At 38.2% G+C, this 15,019-nt stretch overlaps 1 protein-coding gene across 3 annotated transcripts in view; it reads right to left on the bottom strand.

The window, feature by feature from the left end:
* The window catches only part of Col12a1 (collagen type XII alpha 1 chain), a 107,610-nt gene that overhangs the window by 17,438 nt on the left and 75,153 nt on the right, over positions 1-15,019 (bottom strand). For all 3 annotated transcript variants that reach the window (XM_050126312.1, XM_050126328.1, XM_050126319.1), the window contains 6 exons: positions 14,295-14,333; positions 14,051-14,189; positions 11,918-12,060; positions 10,024-10,133; positions 3,533-3,682; positions 1,368-1,445 (listed from right to left, as the gene is read on the bottom strand). In XM_050126312.1, the coding sequence (XP_049982269.1) occupies positions 1,368-1,445; positions 3,533-3,682; positions 10,024-10,133; positions 11,918-12,060; positions 14,051-14,189; positions 14,295-14,333 (659 nt within the window). The remainder of the gene's footprint in view (positions 1-1,367; positions 1,446-3,532; positions 3,683-10,023; positions 10,134-11,917; positions 12,061-14,050; positions 14,190-14,294; positions 14,334-15,019) is intronic.

The following is a 15,019-nucleotide window of genomic DNA, read 5'->3' on the forward strand; positions in this document are numbered from 1 at the left end:
GTTTCCCAACTGGAAGAAATGGCTGTTAGTTATCATCGCTTATAAATTATCTAACAGAACCTTCTCTGGTCCTCTGATCTTTGTTTGAGCAAACCCCACACATAATAAAGTAATGTTCGCAAGATTAACAGAACAACTGGCCATTTAAAGCAATTTTCTTTAATCCCTGTTATAGAAATGCTACATATCTTAAACACCAACTCCATTTAATTCAGATAAATTAAAATTAAAAAGCCAAGCTTTTTGTCTTCCTCTATCATCCACATAGTGTTTTCCTCACTTCACTGGGACCTCTGCTAAACACTCTTATCACCAAAAGTTGATGGCACCTGCCATCACTCCCCCTCACTTCTCCTTGACTTGGTTTTCATCCTAGGTCCCCCACTATGCAGCATAACACCAGTGTCTGGGGCTATCTGTTCCAGGACTTCCTGAGAATACCAAGACCTAAGGATACTAAAATCCCTCTTAGAAAATGCTACAGTTTTTGCATGTAGCCTAAGTACATCCCCCTGCATACTTCAGCCCATGTCTAGATTACTTAGTACAGTGGAAGTGCTATGAATAGCTGACACCTTATGCTATCTAGAAAATAATGGCAAGAAAAATGTCTGTGTGAGGTTGGTAATATCTGTTAGGAAAATATTAGAGAAAAAAATGTTGGTAAGTTCAATAGATACAGTCTTTTTTTATATTTCCAGTCTGCATTTGGTTGAACCCACAGCTAAGAAGACCAGAGTCAGAGAGAACCAATGTATCTACTTATTAATTTCTCTCATTGCCGTTCACAGATACTCCTTTTTACTGCTACAACCCTGGCATATTGAGGGGTTGATGGATTATTACAAATGTTCACTAATATTTAATAGTAACATTTACCTAGCAAATATATGCAGCTGTGCCTGCCAAAGCATCATCTCACCAACAATAAACTTTAACCCGTACTGCCTATCCATAACACAGACACACACATGCACACACATATGTATGTATGTATGTATGTATGTTGTATTCCTTCCATCAAAGGACCCTTAGTAATCCAGAAAATTAGTAGCTTATTCGGTAAAAGGCTATTACGCTGTAGGAGGTCTGCAGTAAGTAGGTTTATCAAACACATGGGCTCAGCATGACCTTCCTGGCTGTTGCTGAGAGAATTTCCAGATATGGTCTTGTGCATGCCTCGCCTTGGTGAAGGGTCACATGAGCTCTGGCCTGAGCAGTAGCAGCTGAAAAGCACACACACGTTGCACATCTCTGGGCTCCAACCTAGAACTGCAGCTGTTGAGTGCTACTTTCTGTCCCAGGCCATTTGCATCATAAGGGTTCCTTCTTGGGGGACAAATAAAGCCAGGACAGGACTTACTCACCCGAGAGGGAATATCACAGCATCTGTCTCTGCTGGTCCACACTGGGCTGCAGACAATGTCAAAGCTCTGGATTTGGAACTGCAAACAACCAACAGCCACATCAGCTAAGCATGCAGAAAGACACTAAACATTTTAATCTTGCCAACTTCAGACAGAGTCTGTCTAGAGCTTACACTCCTGAGAACACTGTTATGCTTCTGTGTGGTGAGGGGAAGCAGGAAATGTGGGCCTAAAAGAGACAGTAATGGGAACTGCGTCTACCCAAAACCTATTCCAGATTCACTTGCTGAAAAGAAATGTTTGAGTGAGGGATTTAAGAACATTAGTTTCTGTGTTTAAATTAATTTGAATACTACACACTTTTAAATCAAATTTAAAGATATGTCTTTGTAAAAAAGAAATATTAAAGAAACTTTCACCTTATTCTATAGTTGATGACCTTTGCTTTAGAAATTTTTGTCTGGAAAAATCGACTAATAGTTTTTATGGCCCTCGGATGAATATTTCAGTGAGGCAGATGCCATCTCTCTTTTTAGAATTTAAGACAGAACTGTTTACACAAAAAGAAAAAGGCTGTCTAGACACAGCCATTCCTTTAAAGATCTGCTGGTTGTTTCCTCCCTGCAGCCTGAAGATCCTGTGCACGCTATTGGAGGAGAAAAGACATTGACATTTCCCCCAGCCATCAACCTCACAAACTACAATACCAACCTGCCAACCAACTGTTCTCTGTCGGGATCTGAGACCTGCTCCTCTAGAGGGAATTCAACTATAAACCTAGTCAAAATACCCTTGACTGAGGAGGTCTTAATTCTTCAACTGTGATGGTACTACTCTGCCATCCAAATATTTATAGGCAAATATGATCCCCAGCCATAATCAGAGAAGCTTCTCTTCGCAGTGAAGGCAGAGATACAAGGCTGCTGAGGATGCTTGAGAACACACAATCGTGAGTGCTCAGCCCTGAGCAGGACACTTATGCCACACTCTCTATGGCCCCGTTTATGCCCCCACCCCATGGCCCAGGAGAGAATGTCCTATCTGGAAGATAGGGATAAGAGTTAGGAGACGCTGTCTTCCGAGCTCTACGCAGCCAAGGCAGTCATCTTACTGTCACTATGGTTGCTTGCAATGGGCCTGCACAAGCCTGGGCCTGTCAACTGCCAATTGGGGAATCAGCCAGGGGTTCATAAGGCCCCACTTCTCCCTATTAGCCATTAGTCACTGATAATTTCTGGGAGAAAGGCAGACTCCATCTTCAGTTATGTAACTACTGATGAGCCCACCAAAGGACAGCTCCAAATCTGGTCACACGATCAATCTTGGTTAAACTCAGTGGGTCTCAAAAGGAGAGAGGATCAGAAATAAAAATATCTGATAATAGCTTTATTTAAATATCAAAGCCAATATTCATCAAAATGTTGGGTCTATCATAATTCTATTAAATTTATACTAATTGTTCCCATACTATAGCCAAAAAACTTATCCTGTCTACAGAAGAAAACTAAAATAATGACATTCAAAAATAATAATAACAGAAACCAAAACTGTTAGCTTCTAGGACAAAGTTTATTGGTTGACATTTAGGATGTCTAATGAGCCTGGGACAGTGAAAGTTTGAGACTTGAGTCTCCATTTCTGGATCACGGTGTGAATAAAGGCCGTGTGCTTGCCTTAAATCCAAAGCAATGAAACTTGAGATTGGGCGTCAGTTGGCTGCAGTGCCATGGCAATGGTTCTAAGACAACCCTCTCTGTGGGTGACAGGAACAGCTAATGACCGTGGAGGCTTCATGTCCCACTTGCACAAATTCAGGTTAACAATTATTTTGAAATCATGAACTCTTGCGACCTCACTGGATATGTAAGCATTTATTTGCCTTGTTTCTTTCCAGGGTGACCCTGTTTTAAGAGATTTCATGGTGTCTCTTGAAGCCTGAGTACCTCATTTTGACTACAGTAGTAACAAAAAGCACATTATAGTGTTCTCTTGGTAGCAAGTTCTCTGACTGTAACTTTCCCACACCTTCAAACTGACTAATAAACCTGACAGTTTAAAACACACTGAGGGAAATAAATAAAATTCAGAAAGATTTAGAAAATACCACATCAATCTTATTTACTAAAAGGCACTAAACATCAAAAATACCAAAATGCGTTACTTACTGTGGCTGACTTCTTCTCCCCTTTAAGAAGTTTTCCAAGAATTTCATAGCCATCAGTTGTGATATTTCCAGCTTCCTTGATATCTTTTTCTACAATTTCATAGCAGTCAATGTAAATCTTAACACTTTTTGAGGTCACTACAATATGGACCTAAAAAGACAATTTCCATTATGAAATTTCTCTCAAAAAAAAAAATAACCTGATGTTTGCATACTTTATATTACATTCTTTATAACTACTTCTTAAACCACTTCTTTCCAAGCCAAAAGTCTTGGGTTAAAAATCCAAGAACCCAGGTTTCAAATGATGTCCTAGGAAACGGTACTGGCCACTCACTGCATTTCAAAGTCTGTCACTCGTGTACATGGGTTTCATTTCATAAATTCCCATTGTGTGAGACAACCAGAGAGGATGTAGTAGATGAAAGACCTTGTAAACCATAAAGAATTACCTGAAAATGGTTAATGAACCACTATATATTTCTTTTTTGTTTTGTTTTGTTTTTTGTTTTTTTTGATTGTTATTATTTTATTATAAGTATGAGTTTGTCAAGCTTTGCTCAGGTTGCAAACCACTTTAGCAGATTTCCAAAATTCATTATGCCAATATTTTGTTATAATTTGCCAGATTTTGAACCACTATATATTTCATTTAGTACAAACAATCTTCAGAGTTATTAGTTAGATATCGCCCACTGATGTCAGTTCTGACTTGCTCACCCCTCCCATTCACAAGTAAACTATGTATCTCACAGCTCTCTGACATAGTAAGAGTTCGCACATCATGTACAGTCAAACCTGGAAATAATAGAACTCAAGATTCATCTGAAGAAAGAAGTGCACGCTGATTGAATTGCATCTGCTATTGGAGATGGCAGACATTAGGAAGTCTATGGACACAGAAAATAAGTGAAGCATTTGTATAGACACAAGGAAGAGAATGGCTGTGGGTAACTGTTGTCTTCACAGCTCTGCTTATGGATTGCACCATCTCAGCACAAATACCAAAGCAAGAATTTGGAGATTACTGTGAAAAGTTTACAGAAAGTTAAAAATATCAGAAATAGTTTTGACTGCTCTGGAGCAGGTAGAATAAGAAATTTTCCTAAAGTTTTATTTTAAAACTAAATATTTTTCTTACAAGGAGTCATCACCAAAGCACTGGCTCATAACATCTATGATAAATAGGAATTGCATGTCTTTGTATACAAGTAATTCATGGCTTACTAAAAATAAAGTTTAAACATCTGTGAGATAGTCAGCAAATACTGAACTCAAGAACATCCCATAAGCATTTCTAGGATACTTAGTATATAACAAAAATTAAAACTTTTTCTGGGGCTTTAAGTGAACAACCGCAGAAACAAGAATCCACGGGGGTTATTTCAAAAGCAAAATCATTTTTAATTTGTATCATTCAAAATATACTTGTCTTTCACTGTGAACCATAAATGTCTACATCCTAAGAACACATTTTGCTATAATTTATTCACTCATCTTACTGCATTTTAATCTTATGCATAATTGCATTTCAACATGGATTCTTCATCGGTAGATCACTGGCCCAAGAATTCAGGATTATGGTTGCCTGCATTGGCCTGAAGAAGATTGTGCCTGTCACCAGTCTAGCGTGGATGGGGAGGACTCACGGGACCAGAGCCTATTCTGATTCATAGTTATTAGTTACTAGTAGATTTGGGGCAGAGGAGACATTCATTGTCCTCAGTGTATACTACAAGTAAGTTCCTCAGGCCCCAGTGGATAATTTTGAAACTCATGGTCACACAGAGAGCCCTAGTTTAACTCACACGCAAACACTCACACACATAAAACTAAAATAAAATAGAGAATGGTGTTGAAAAGGAAAGAGGAAACACTGTAAAGAACTTTAAAACACTAGAGTATGAAGAGAAGAAAGGTACACATGGCCTGGCCCAGCCCACCCCGGACAAAGCCTACTCTCAGTCTTCATGGAAGAAGTTTCTGCTTAAAATGAATGAAGGTGAAAGAGAGACCCACGACTGCACAAGATGCTGAGAAAAGGAGATGATTGAGGGCTAAGCCCTAAATAAGCCATTTACACCACTCCCTTAAGGTTCAGGGAGCGCCCAAAGAAAAAGAGGTAGAAAGAATGTAAGATTCAGAAAACAGAGAACTGCAAGATGCTGTCTTCTAAGTAGGACATTGTCACAGCAGTCCTGAACTCATAGCGGCTGTGCCTACTGGCACTGGGTCCAAACAAGTGAGGAACTCCTAAAAATTAATTGTTGGTGGGGAAGAAGAACACAGAACCCTACCACTTACTGTTGTTCTACTGGCAATTAACAGATTCTTGGAGAAGGGGAGGTATAAGGTCCAAGTGTATAGCCACTGGAGAACCCACCAGTCTCTGGTGATTAGTTCTAAACTCATACTCAAACAGATGGGGCCGAGTTAAACTCTGATGTGCACTAAACTCATTAAAAGTTAGTAAATATGGGGGAAGGATTCATAAAACAGGGGTGCTGATAGGAAGGAATAAAGGAGGGTGGGGAATGTAAACACATATATACATTTATATGTACAATTCAATATATGTGAAATTGTCAAAAATACTAATAAAAAAGACAAAAGCAGAAGAACATAGAGAATTTGGGGGAAAGAGACAACCACTGAGAAGAAAGAAATATTAAAAGTATGGAAACTTCTCTAGGAAGACAAACAGTTCAAGGAAGGCAATGTTAAGAAAATTTTATCTTGATTTGCAATAATTAATTACCAGCAGTACAGATCTCTGAAAATACTGCCTGTTTGGCATCAATAAAATGGAGGGTTCCATGAAAGTTGGAGATTTTTTAAATAGCTATAAAATGACTGCAAGTTGTTCAGAGATTAAATTCTTACTATCTCCAGTGACTATGACAGAGGCATAAAATCATCTTCTCAGCATGCTACTCAATTATAATTTTAATAGGTTTATCAATGACCTAAGGCTGTTCCTAAGAACTTTGCCAGAATCAACATCTATTGTTGGATAAGGATGAGTCAAAATCAATCACATCCTCAAGTGAAAATGTCCTTTCCCAAGGAGGAACTTATCTACTGAATTGCATCAAGGTCTGTAAGATTTTTAGCAAGAAATACTCTACTATAGCATTTGGGTATCTTTTGGTTTCTTCTATTGCTGTATTATTGTTGTCATCATTATTGCTCCCCATAGCCATAAGAAAGCTTCTTGTCTCTTTAAGCAATAGCAGAAAAGCCCTTCTCCACTCTCATTAAGAATCTATAACTATCTATTCTATTGTGAATAAATAGGAGAAAACAGAAATGGGAGGATAAAACAGGAGGAAAAAGTGATGAAGGAGGGAATGAAGGGAGAGACAGCTAAAACAAAGGGCCATTTGAGGGGTCATGTGGAAATTTAATACAGTAGAAGTTTTCTGCAATATATGTACATATGTGAAATCAATCAAAATGAAATCACAAAATAACAGAAAAGACAGAACCCCAACTGAACATCTATCATCACCAAATAAAGCTTTCAGTACTGGTAATGGATTATATATAGTCAAATTGTTGGCCAAAAGGGTCTCATGGTAACCCCCAAACAACCCAGGCTATTGTCAATAATATTAGTGACTCTTCACTAACTGACAACAAGGTCCATGGAGAACTCAAGTTGCTGCCTTCCTAGAGCCTTCACCTCTATGGGTAGTTTTAATGGCACTGGAGGCTACTCTGCACACTACCAGAGGAGAAAAGTAAAAACCAACCCGGCTGCAAACCCTTCCATCTATATGGTGACCTGCCTGCAAGATACACCGGTGCAATAGTGGCACAAAGCTTGTGGGCACAACCAACGGATATCTGATTTGAGTTAAAGCATGGTCCATAAGATGGAACCCACACCCAATGCTGTTTGGGTGACCAAGAACCTAACATAAGATAGCCCAGGGACCTAGAGGAAAATAAAAAACTACTGCTATGCTGAAGGAATGTAGCAATAAAATGACTTCTAATGACATTCTACTATACTCATAGATCTGTGCTTTGCTCAGCCATCATCAGAGAGCTTCCTCCTACAGCAAATGGGAACAAATACAGAGACCCACAGCCAGACATTATGCAGAGATTGAGAGACCTTGGAACACTCAGGCCAAAATGGGATGTCTCCATCAAATCCCTCCCCTCAGGGTTCAGGGAACTCTCAGAAAAGGAAGACAGAAAGAGTGTAAGATCCGGAGTGGATGAAGAACACCAAAGAATGAAGACTTTCTAGACACACAAGGATTGACATATATATAAACTCAAATACTGTGGCAACGTGTACAGAGTCTGTGCAGTTGTACAACATATAAGGTCCTAGGGCTGAATAGAAAAGTGGACACACACACACACACCCATCCCCAATCCAGAAGCTATCTCGACAATTGATAGTCACATGCAAATGAAAACGAAGCTTTATCTAAGAATCTCACTAGAGAAACAAACTCAATAGCATATTTGTCGGTTCTTTGTTTCGTAACATTAAGTCAGAGTGATTTTTTTTTCTACATTACAGGTCCTTTGTGTATATATTATGGCTTCTGACTTGGGGTTTTTATGGTATTCCTGAGTGTGTGAATGTGTGTATCTCTGCATCTCTAAGTATTTCTTATGCTTTTTCTTTGGCTCCTTTTCCTGTCTTGTTGTTTTGTCATATTCCAATTTGTTTGCTTTTTATTTATCTTATTTTATTATTATTATTTCTTGGATGCCCATTTGGTTTTTTAAAGAATGAAGAAAGGACGTTGATCCAAATGGAAGGGGAGGTGGGGGAGGAACTGGGAGGAATAGGGGAAGAGAACACCATAATCGGAATATAGTATATGAAAAAGAAATCTATTTTAAGTAAAAGACTGAGAAAAATCTCAAAGAACTAATGTTATTTTAATACAGAGGGGAAAGAAATCTACTTCATGAATTAGAAAATGCTATGAAAAGAAATTAGGCAGGAAGAGACCTCAATGACCTATTCAAGCAAGAGAAAGTCTCTTTAGTTTCACTTGGGGATTAGAGTGAACTAAAAAGGCACGTTTTTGTGTATGTGGCTCTTCTTTTGGTATGTAATACATAGAAAAATTTTAGATTATCAGTACAATAACTTTGTACTACTATTAACACAATCCATTATGTGAAGAACAGCATTAAAAATGTATTCCCAAACTAGACTGTTCCTTTTGTTTCTAATAATCCAGTCTTGATGTGGGATTCCCCTCTGTATGCTGTGAATACCATTGGTTAATAAAAAAAAAAACAGTCTTAGGCCTGTGATAGGGCAGAGTAGACGTAGGTAAGAAAAACTAAGCTGAATGCTGGAAGAAAGAAGGCGGAGTGAGGGAGAAGCCATGGAGCCACCAGCAGAGACAGACATGCTGGAACCTTGCCAGTAGGCCAAAAACCTTGTGGTAAAATATAAAATAATGGAAATGGGTTAAATTAAGATGTAAAAGCTAGCCAATAAGAAGTTAGTGCTAATAGGCCAAGCAGTGATTTAATTAATACAGTTTCTGCGTGGTTATTTTGGGAATCTGGGGAACCAGGAAACGAACAAGTGGCCTACTACTATACAATCTCATTACTAGCCTTTGTCACGTGACTGTCCTTTAGAAACCTATAAGTTTCAACAACCCTCTCAATGCTGACAAAAACTCAAGATCTCCGAGTATAAGAAACCATCTCAAATATGTCTTAGAACTTGAATGTGATTATTTAGAAAACTCTGCATTAAGAAATTAGTGTTTTAGACTGTGTGTTCATATAATAATCTATTACATATTTACCTTAATCATTTTATCAATTATTATGAATGTTTGGATTTAGAAATGTTTATTCTACAGTTTGCTTACATGCTTGTAACATTTTAATAGGCAAGGAAGAAAAAGAAAGTGCCTGCACTCAATAAAATAATAATATGACCAACTAAAATATAATCCATTAAATTATAAACTCCTCAAAATAAATGACAGAAATGTTTACAATGAAGTGGTAAGTAGAGGGGCTAGAGAGTTAGATTAAAGGTTAGGAGCACTTGTAGCTCTTCCAGAGGACCTGAGTTTAGTTTCTAATTCCACAGTCAAGTGGTACACAGCTACCTGTAACTCCTGAGTTACATATATATATATATATATGGTATACATTTACACAGACAAACACACATAAACATAAATATCATTAAATCTTAGACTAGAAAAATGAAAAGCAGAAAAACAAGCAAACTTCATTATATATAATTATTAATTCAAACTTTGAAAGATACAGTGAAAATATATCAAAATACTAATGACAGCTATTGTTTTATTTAAATTTTATCTTTTGAATTAATCAAACCAATTAAAATAAAAGTTTGCAGAAGACATAGCTAGAATTCTAATTTGGTGTAACACTAAACACAACAAAATACTTAAGCTATTGTTTTTAAGCTCATATTCTTATTCTAAAAATAAGACTCAGATAAGCTTACATTTTTACCTTATGAAAACTTCCATAAAATAATGTCTTCACTTCGTCTGTGTCAAATGTAATTGTTTGCACCTCTCCTCTTGTATCCTTGTTAAAGAAAGATAGTGTCTTGCTAGAAGCTGCAATCAAGATAAAATCATTGTCAAAGTATATACATGGTGTGCTTCTTATTCAAAGTACACAGTATTTCTTGTTGGAGAAACTGAAAAGAAGTTCATTATCTGCCAGGGAAGATGTGTCCACTGGTACAATAGTGGCACAGCTCCATTGGGGTAACCAACCACTCTCTGATTGGATCTGTGCTGCATTCCACTGGAGGGATTTCAGGTCTGGCACTGTATACCTGCAAAGGCTCCCACAGCTGAGGAGGCCATCAGCCAGAATCAGAGCGAGGGAGGGGAGGCTGCTCCTCTTCGTTGGTAAATGAGCATGCTATCAGACTACCTTCTGAACACACGTGTTCATAACCATAGGTTAGCACCACTTTCAGTCTTTGTCAGAGAAGCTTCCTATCACTGCAGGCAGTGGCTACTGCTGAGACTCATAACTAGTCAGACTGTCAGTGATAAGTGATAGTGGAGTGCTCAGCCCTAAACAAGACGTCTCAATTACTCCTTCCACAACTCTGAGAACACTGAAGAAAGGGGGGCAAAAAAAAAAGTTTAAAAAAATAGAGGATAGAGAAATGTACGACAAAAACAAACAAACAAATGTCTTCTAAACATGGCGTAACAATTGCACTCATGAGCTCGCTGCAGTTGTGGTTGCCTGCACAAGATTGAATCCATTAACATTCTTCATTGATGCAGGAGAGCTCATGAGGTCCTACCTCTCCCTAAACAACCTTTGTCAATTAATGGTTGCCTGGGGAGATGCTTGCTTGCTTCTTCAGTGGTGTAGCCATTGAAATGCTGTCCACACTCCAATAAATAACTTCCCACTCACTCATGTATGGAATCCAAATTAAATTTAGTGCTTCACAAATAAACAATAAAAAAATAAGGGTCGGAGGGAGAGGGCTCTTGGGAAGAAGAAGGGTTGCAGCAGAGAAGGGAAGAGAGAGGAGAGAGGATAAGGGAGGTAAAAAGAAATAAGATTCACTATGTATGATAAAATTGGCCAAGAACAAATAATTTTCTGAAATAAATGAGAAAAAAGGAATTATTTCAATTGTGAGAAGATGCAATTTGAGTGTTTGCTGACTGACATGTTATTTGAAGACATTTAAATTTAAAATATATACCAAGTAAATAAATATATATCAATACATATATATCCAGAAGGTTTCTGGAGAAAGAAAGGATAAAGCATAGTCAAAACAATACATAGTTTAGTTGATTCTGTGAGTTTCCTTGTGATATACTTGACCCCTCTGAGTCCTACAATCCTCTCTCTGCCTCTTCTGCAGGATTCCTAGAGCTCTGCCTAATGTTTAGCTGTGGATTTTTACATGTTTCCATCAGTTGCTGATGACAATTGGGCTAGGCACCAATCTAGGCTCACAGAGACTAAACCCAACAACCAGGGAACCTGCATGAAATTGACCTGTGCCCTCTGCGTAGGTTACAGTTGTGTGACTTGGTCCTGTTTTGGGACTACTAAGAGTAGCAGCAGGGACCATCTCTGGCTCTGAGACTCTGCTCCTCATACTGGGTCACCTTGTCCAGCCTTAACACAAAGGGAGGTGTTTAGTCTTCCTGCTACTTGGTATGCTATATTTTGTTAATACTTATGGAAGACCTGCCCTTGCCTAAACAGAAACAGAGGAGGAGTGAATTGGGGGTGGGAAGAGAGGATTTGGAGGAGAAGAGAGAGGGGAAACTGTGGCCAGGACACAAAATAAATTAATTTTAGTAAAAGAAAAAACTAGACATAGGGTTTAATATAGGATAAAGTCCCTTACGATCAGCAATAACTCCAACTTGTGGTCTGTAGTCTCTGTCTGTGATTTGCCAAATTGCAAAGGGGTCACTGGGAGTTTCTGGGAGAAGTCTAAACAATAATATGATCGTGTATGAAGGAGGGAGTCCGTTTGGATGGAGTTCTCTGTTGGATGAAGCAAAATAAATAAATAAATGGGATTATTCATCAGTAAGAGACCATTTTAAACTTTTACACAAGAATCTCATTATAGGTAATACTAAAACCCAATCATAGTCACCAGGCCTTAGAGCAGAAGAAAAAACCTGTGACACAAACAAAGGAGCAAACACTTAACAGATTGCTAATAATTTGATCAAGTCACAAAAATGTGGGAAATTACTAAATAGCCTTTATCTTCCTATCCATAACTACTTTTTTCTAGACACATGGAAGTACTCACTTTAAGAGCGCAAACACTATGACTGTAGATACAATAAAGAGAGGGAGTCTTACCCAAATATACTTAATTTCTAGTGGCAGGGATCTGGCAATGTAGATAAAATGGCTTAAAGTTGTAATTTCTCTCTTGTTCTCACTATGCTCTTATACTTCTAAATTCTTCCCTGAACATCAAATAAAGCACCTCAATAAACTTACATATTCCCCAAAACAGGACCAACTGTAAATGTTTAGGCCTCGTACATATGCAAACAATTAGTAATGAAACAAGGATGTGATTCAACTAGACAGAAATGAGTTTTGGCTCTAAAGACATGAGACAAAATATTTCCATCCCTTGTGTCCTTCTAACATTGAATAAACCATTGTTCTGGGAGAATGTTTGAAATAGAATTAATGCTTTTCTGTCTGATACTATGTAACACTTTCTCCCTGGAGGCAGAACAAAAGCCTAGAGAGTAGATCCTGGGAAGGAAGGAGCTATTCCTCAGCAAGCTTTGGCAGGGGGTACAGGATACCTCTGAAGGCTCAGTGTCCTGAGGCAATGTCATTACTGTGTGCCAGGGTATGATGTGCTCTTGCTCCTTGGGCATAATCTCTGAGAAAGCTAACATGATGCCTTTTATGTGTTAAAGAGCTATCTTTTCATGTTTCCAGTTAAAAATACTGATTCTGGTTTTTTTCCTTTATTACCCCCATCTCTTTCATTTAGCCCATTTTTCTCCTTCCTTAGTGAACCAAAAAAAATCTGATTACATTTATTCTTCCTTTCAAGTCAAAAATTGTGACTTCTGAAGAGACAATAGGCTGCCATCATTTAAATTCATATCTTGAGGTGACAGAAAAAGTTAAATATAGAGTAATACTGTCCTCTGGAAAACTTAGCATATTGAACCATTGTAACTAAGTATAAAAAACTTCAGAATTTATAATGGATCAAACTACGCTATGTGCTCCGCCTTAAAACAAATTTCTTTTGGTTTTAGAATTAGCTTTCCATTGGCTTGCCTGATGCATTTCAAATTTCAGACATTATTTTCTGACCCTCTTCTACCTTTCTGGAAGTTTTGTTTCTTCTTGTCCTTTCCTTCCCTGGACTTGCCAAACACATATTTTTTTCAAAATAAAACACTTTCATTTTAATGACTAAGAAATATTAATGTCTGTTATCATACCCAGGTGCAAACCTTCATGAAATAGAATACATCTAGGCCTACCCAGCAGATTGCTAGAGTGTCTGCCAGTAACAACTACCCTCAGCCCGCCTGATTGTAGGCAAGCCCTTCGTTTTCTAAGGTCTGAAACCCGAGCCAGAACGTTTGCTCTCGTTCCTCACTTATTCCACCCAGCACTTCTGCACCACAGAGGTGAAATGTTCAAAATAATAAATGGCCTTCCTGTTTTAACAGCCTCCCTCAGAAGAAGGGAGTAAACTGAAACCCTAGCCTTCAGTTCCAGAGTGTGTTATCCATCGTGTTGTGACCAGGATAAGAGGCTTGGGTCTGGGAATAATGAGGTTTGGGAGACGGTTTTATGTGGACAAGCTGCTACATAACCCCAGGAATATAATTAAGCTGTGTTTAGGAAAGCAAAACAGCTCAACCATAAGGAGTTTTCTGGCAATCCTTAAGTTCCAAGATTCTAGGAAACCAGCAGCAATTCCAAGAGCCTCCTGACCACTCGAAGAAAAGGGGAGTCCCATTTTCAAACTTACGCTGTTGGCTGGTTGATAAAGGCATTCTTCTGAAGCCTGTAGGCGGAATAGCTGGGGAAAGACCCTGATTCCAAAGACACCCCTTGGACAGAAGCAAAATTCTTCTCTGTCAGGTTGTAAGCTTCAAGCATCTTAAAGCCTTGACATCAAAGGAGATGATATTAAATGAGTGCATTATAGTTATGTTAGGATGAATATCTTGAAATCTTGAAATCAATTACCTGGAGGACATACAAAGGCTTACCTGGTGAGGTGTAGCCATCCAGATAGATGAGAGGACAACCTGGAACATGAAATGTTCTTTCAGTATGAGTCACCAGCATGATTTAAAGAGATGCACAGAAAGTAGCAATGCACATGTACAAAGCAGAGTTTTTCATTTTTAATATACGATTTATTGCTAGGCATAATACACACATAAGTACAGCCCTGCCTAGGAGTAGTGCTCTGAACTTTTCTCATAGTCGTCTCCATCATCTAATACCACAAGAACTGTTGCTAATGGTTGAGGGGAAGAGAAAGGGATTTAATCTACCTTTATCATCTGTAGTGGAAAACTGAACTTGAAATTTTTACATTACAAAAAAAAAAAAAAACTAAGCCTCAACTGACTGAACTGAGAACACAGCTCAATGGCAGAGCACTAGCCTAGCACATGCTAGATCCTAGGTTCAATCTCTAGCACTCCAGAAGAAGAAAAACAAATAAACAAAAGGAAAAGGCTAGCTTTCTCAGTGTTCTCTTTGAGCAGAAGCTAGCAAGAGACCAACTGATTACAAACAGAAAACCACCTTACTGAAATTCTCCTATATATACAATTCAAAACTGAAGAGTACCTTACCAAATGCCATAGGCATTAGGCTGGTAGGAAAGATATATTAAAATGATTTGTTTCCATGTGGGGGTTATTATATCTTCAAGGCTAAAAATGGACCTCTGGTAAGCACACATTTAGACTGATCTCAAAAG

This window comes from Alexandromys fortis, unplaced genomic scaffold, assembly GCF_014885135.2.
Source record: "Alexandromys fortis isolate MF-2015 unplaced genomic scaffold, M_Fortis_MF-2015_v1.1 scaffold_22, whole genome shotgun sequence".
Lineage (NCBI taxonomy): Eukaryota > Metazoa > Chordata > Mammalia > Rodentia > Cricetidae > Alexandromys > Alexandromys fortis.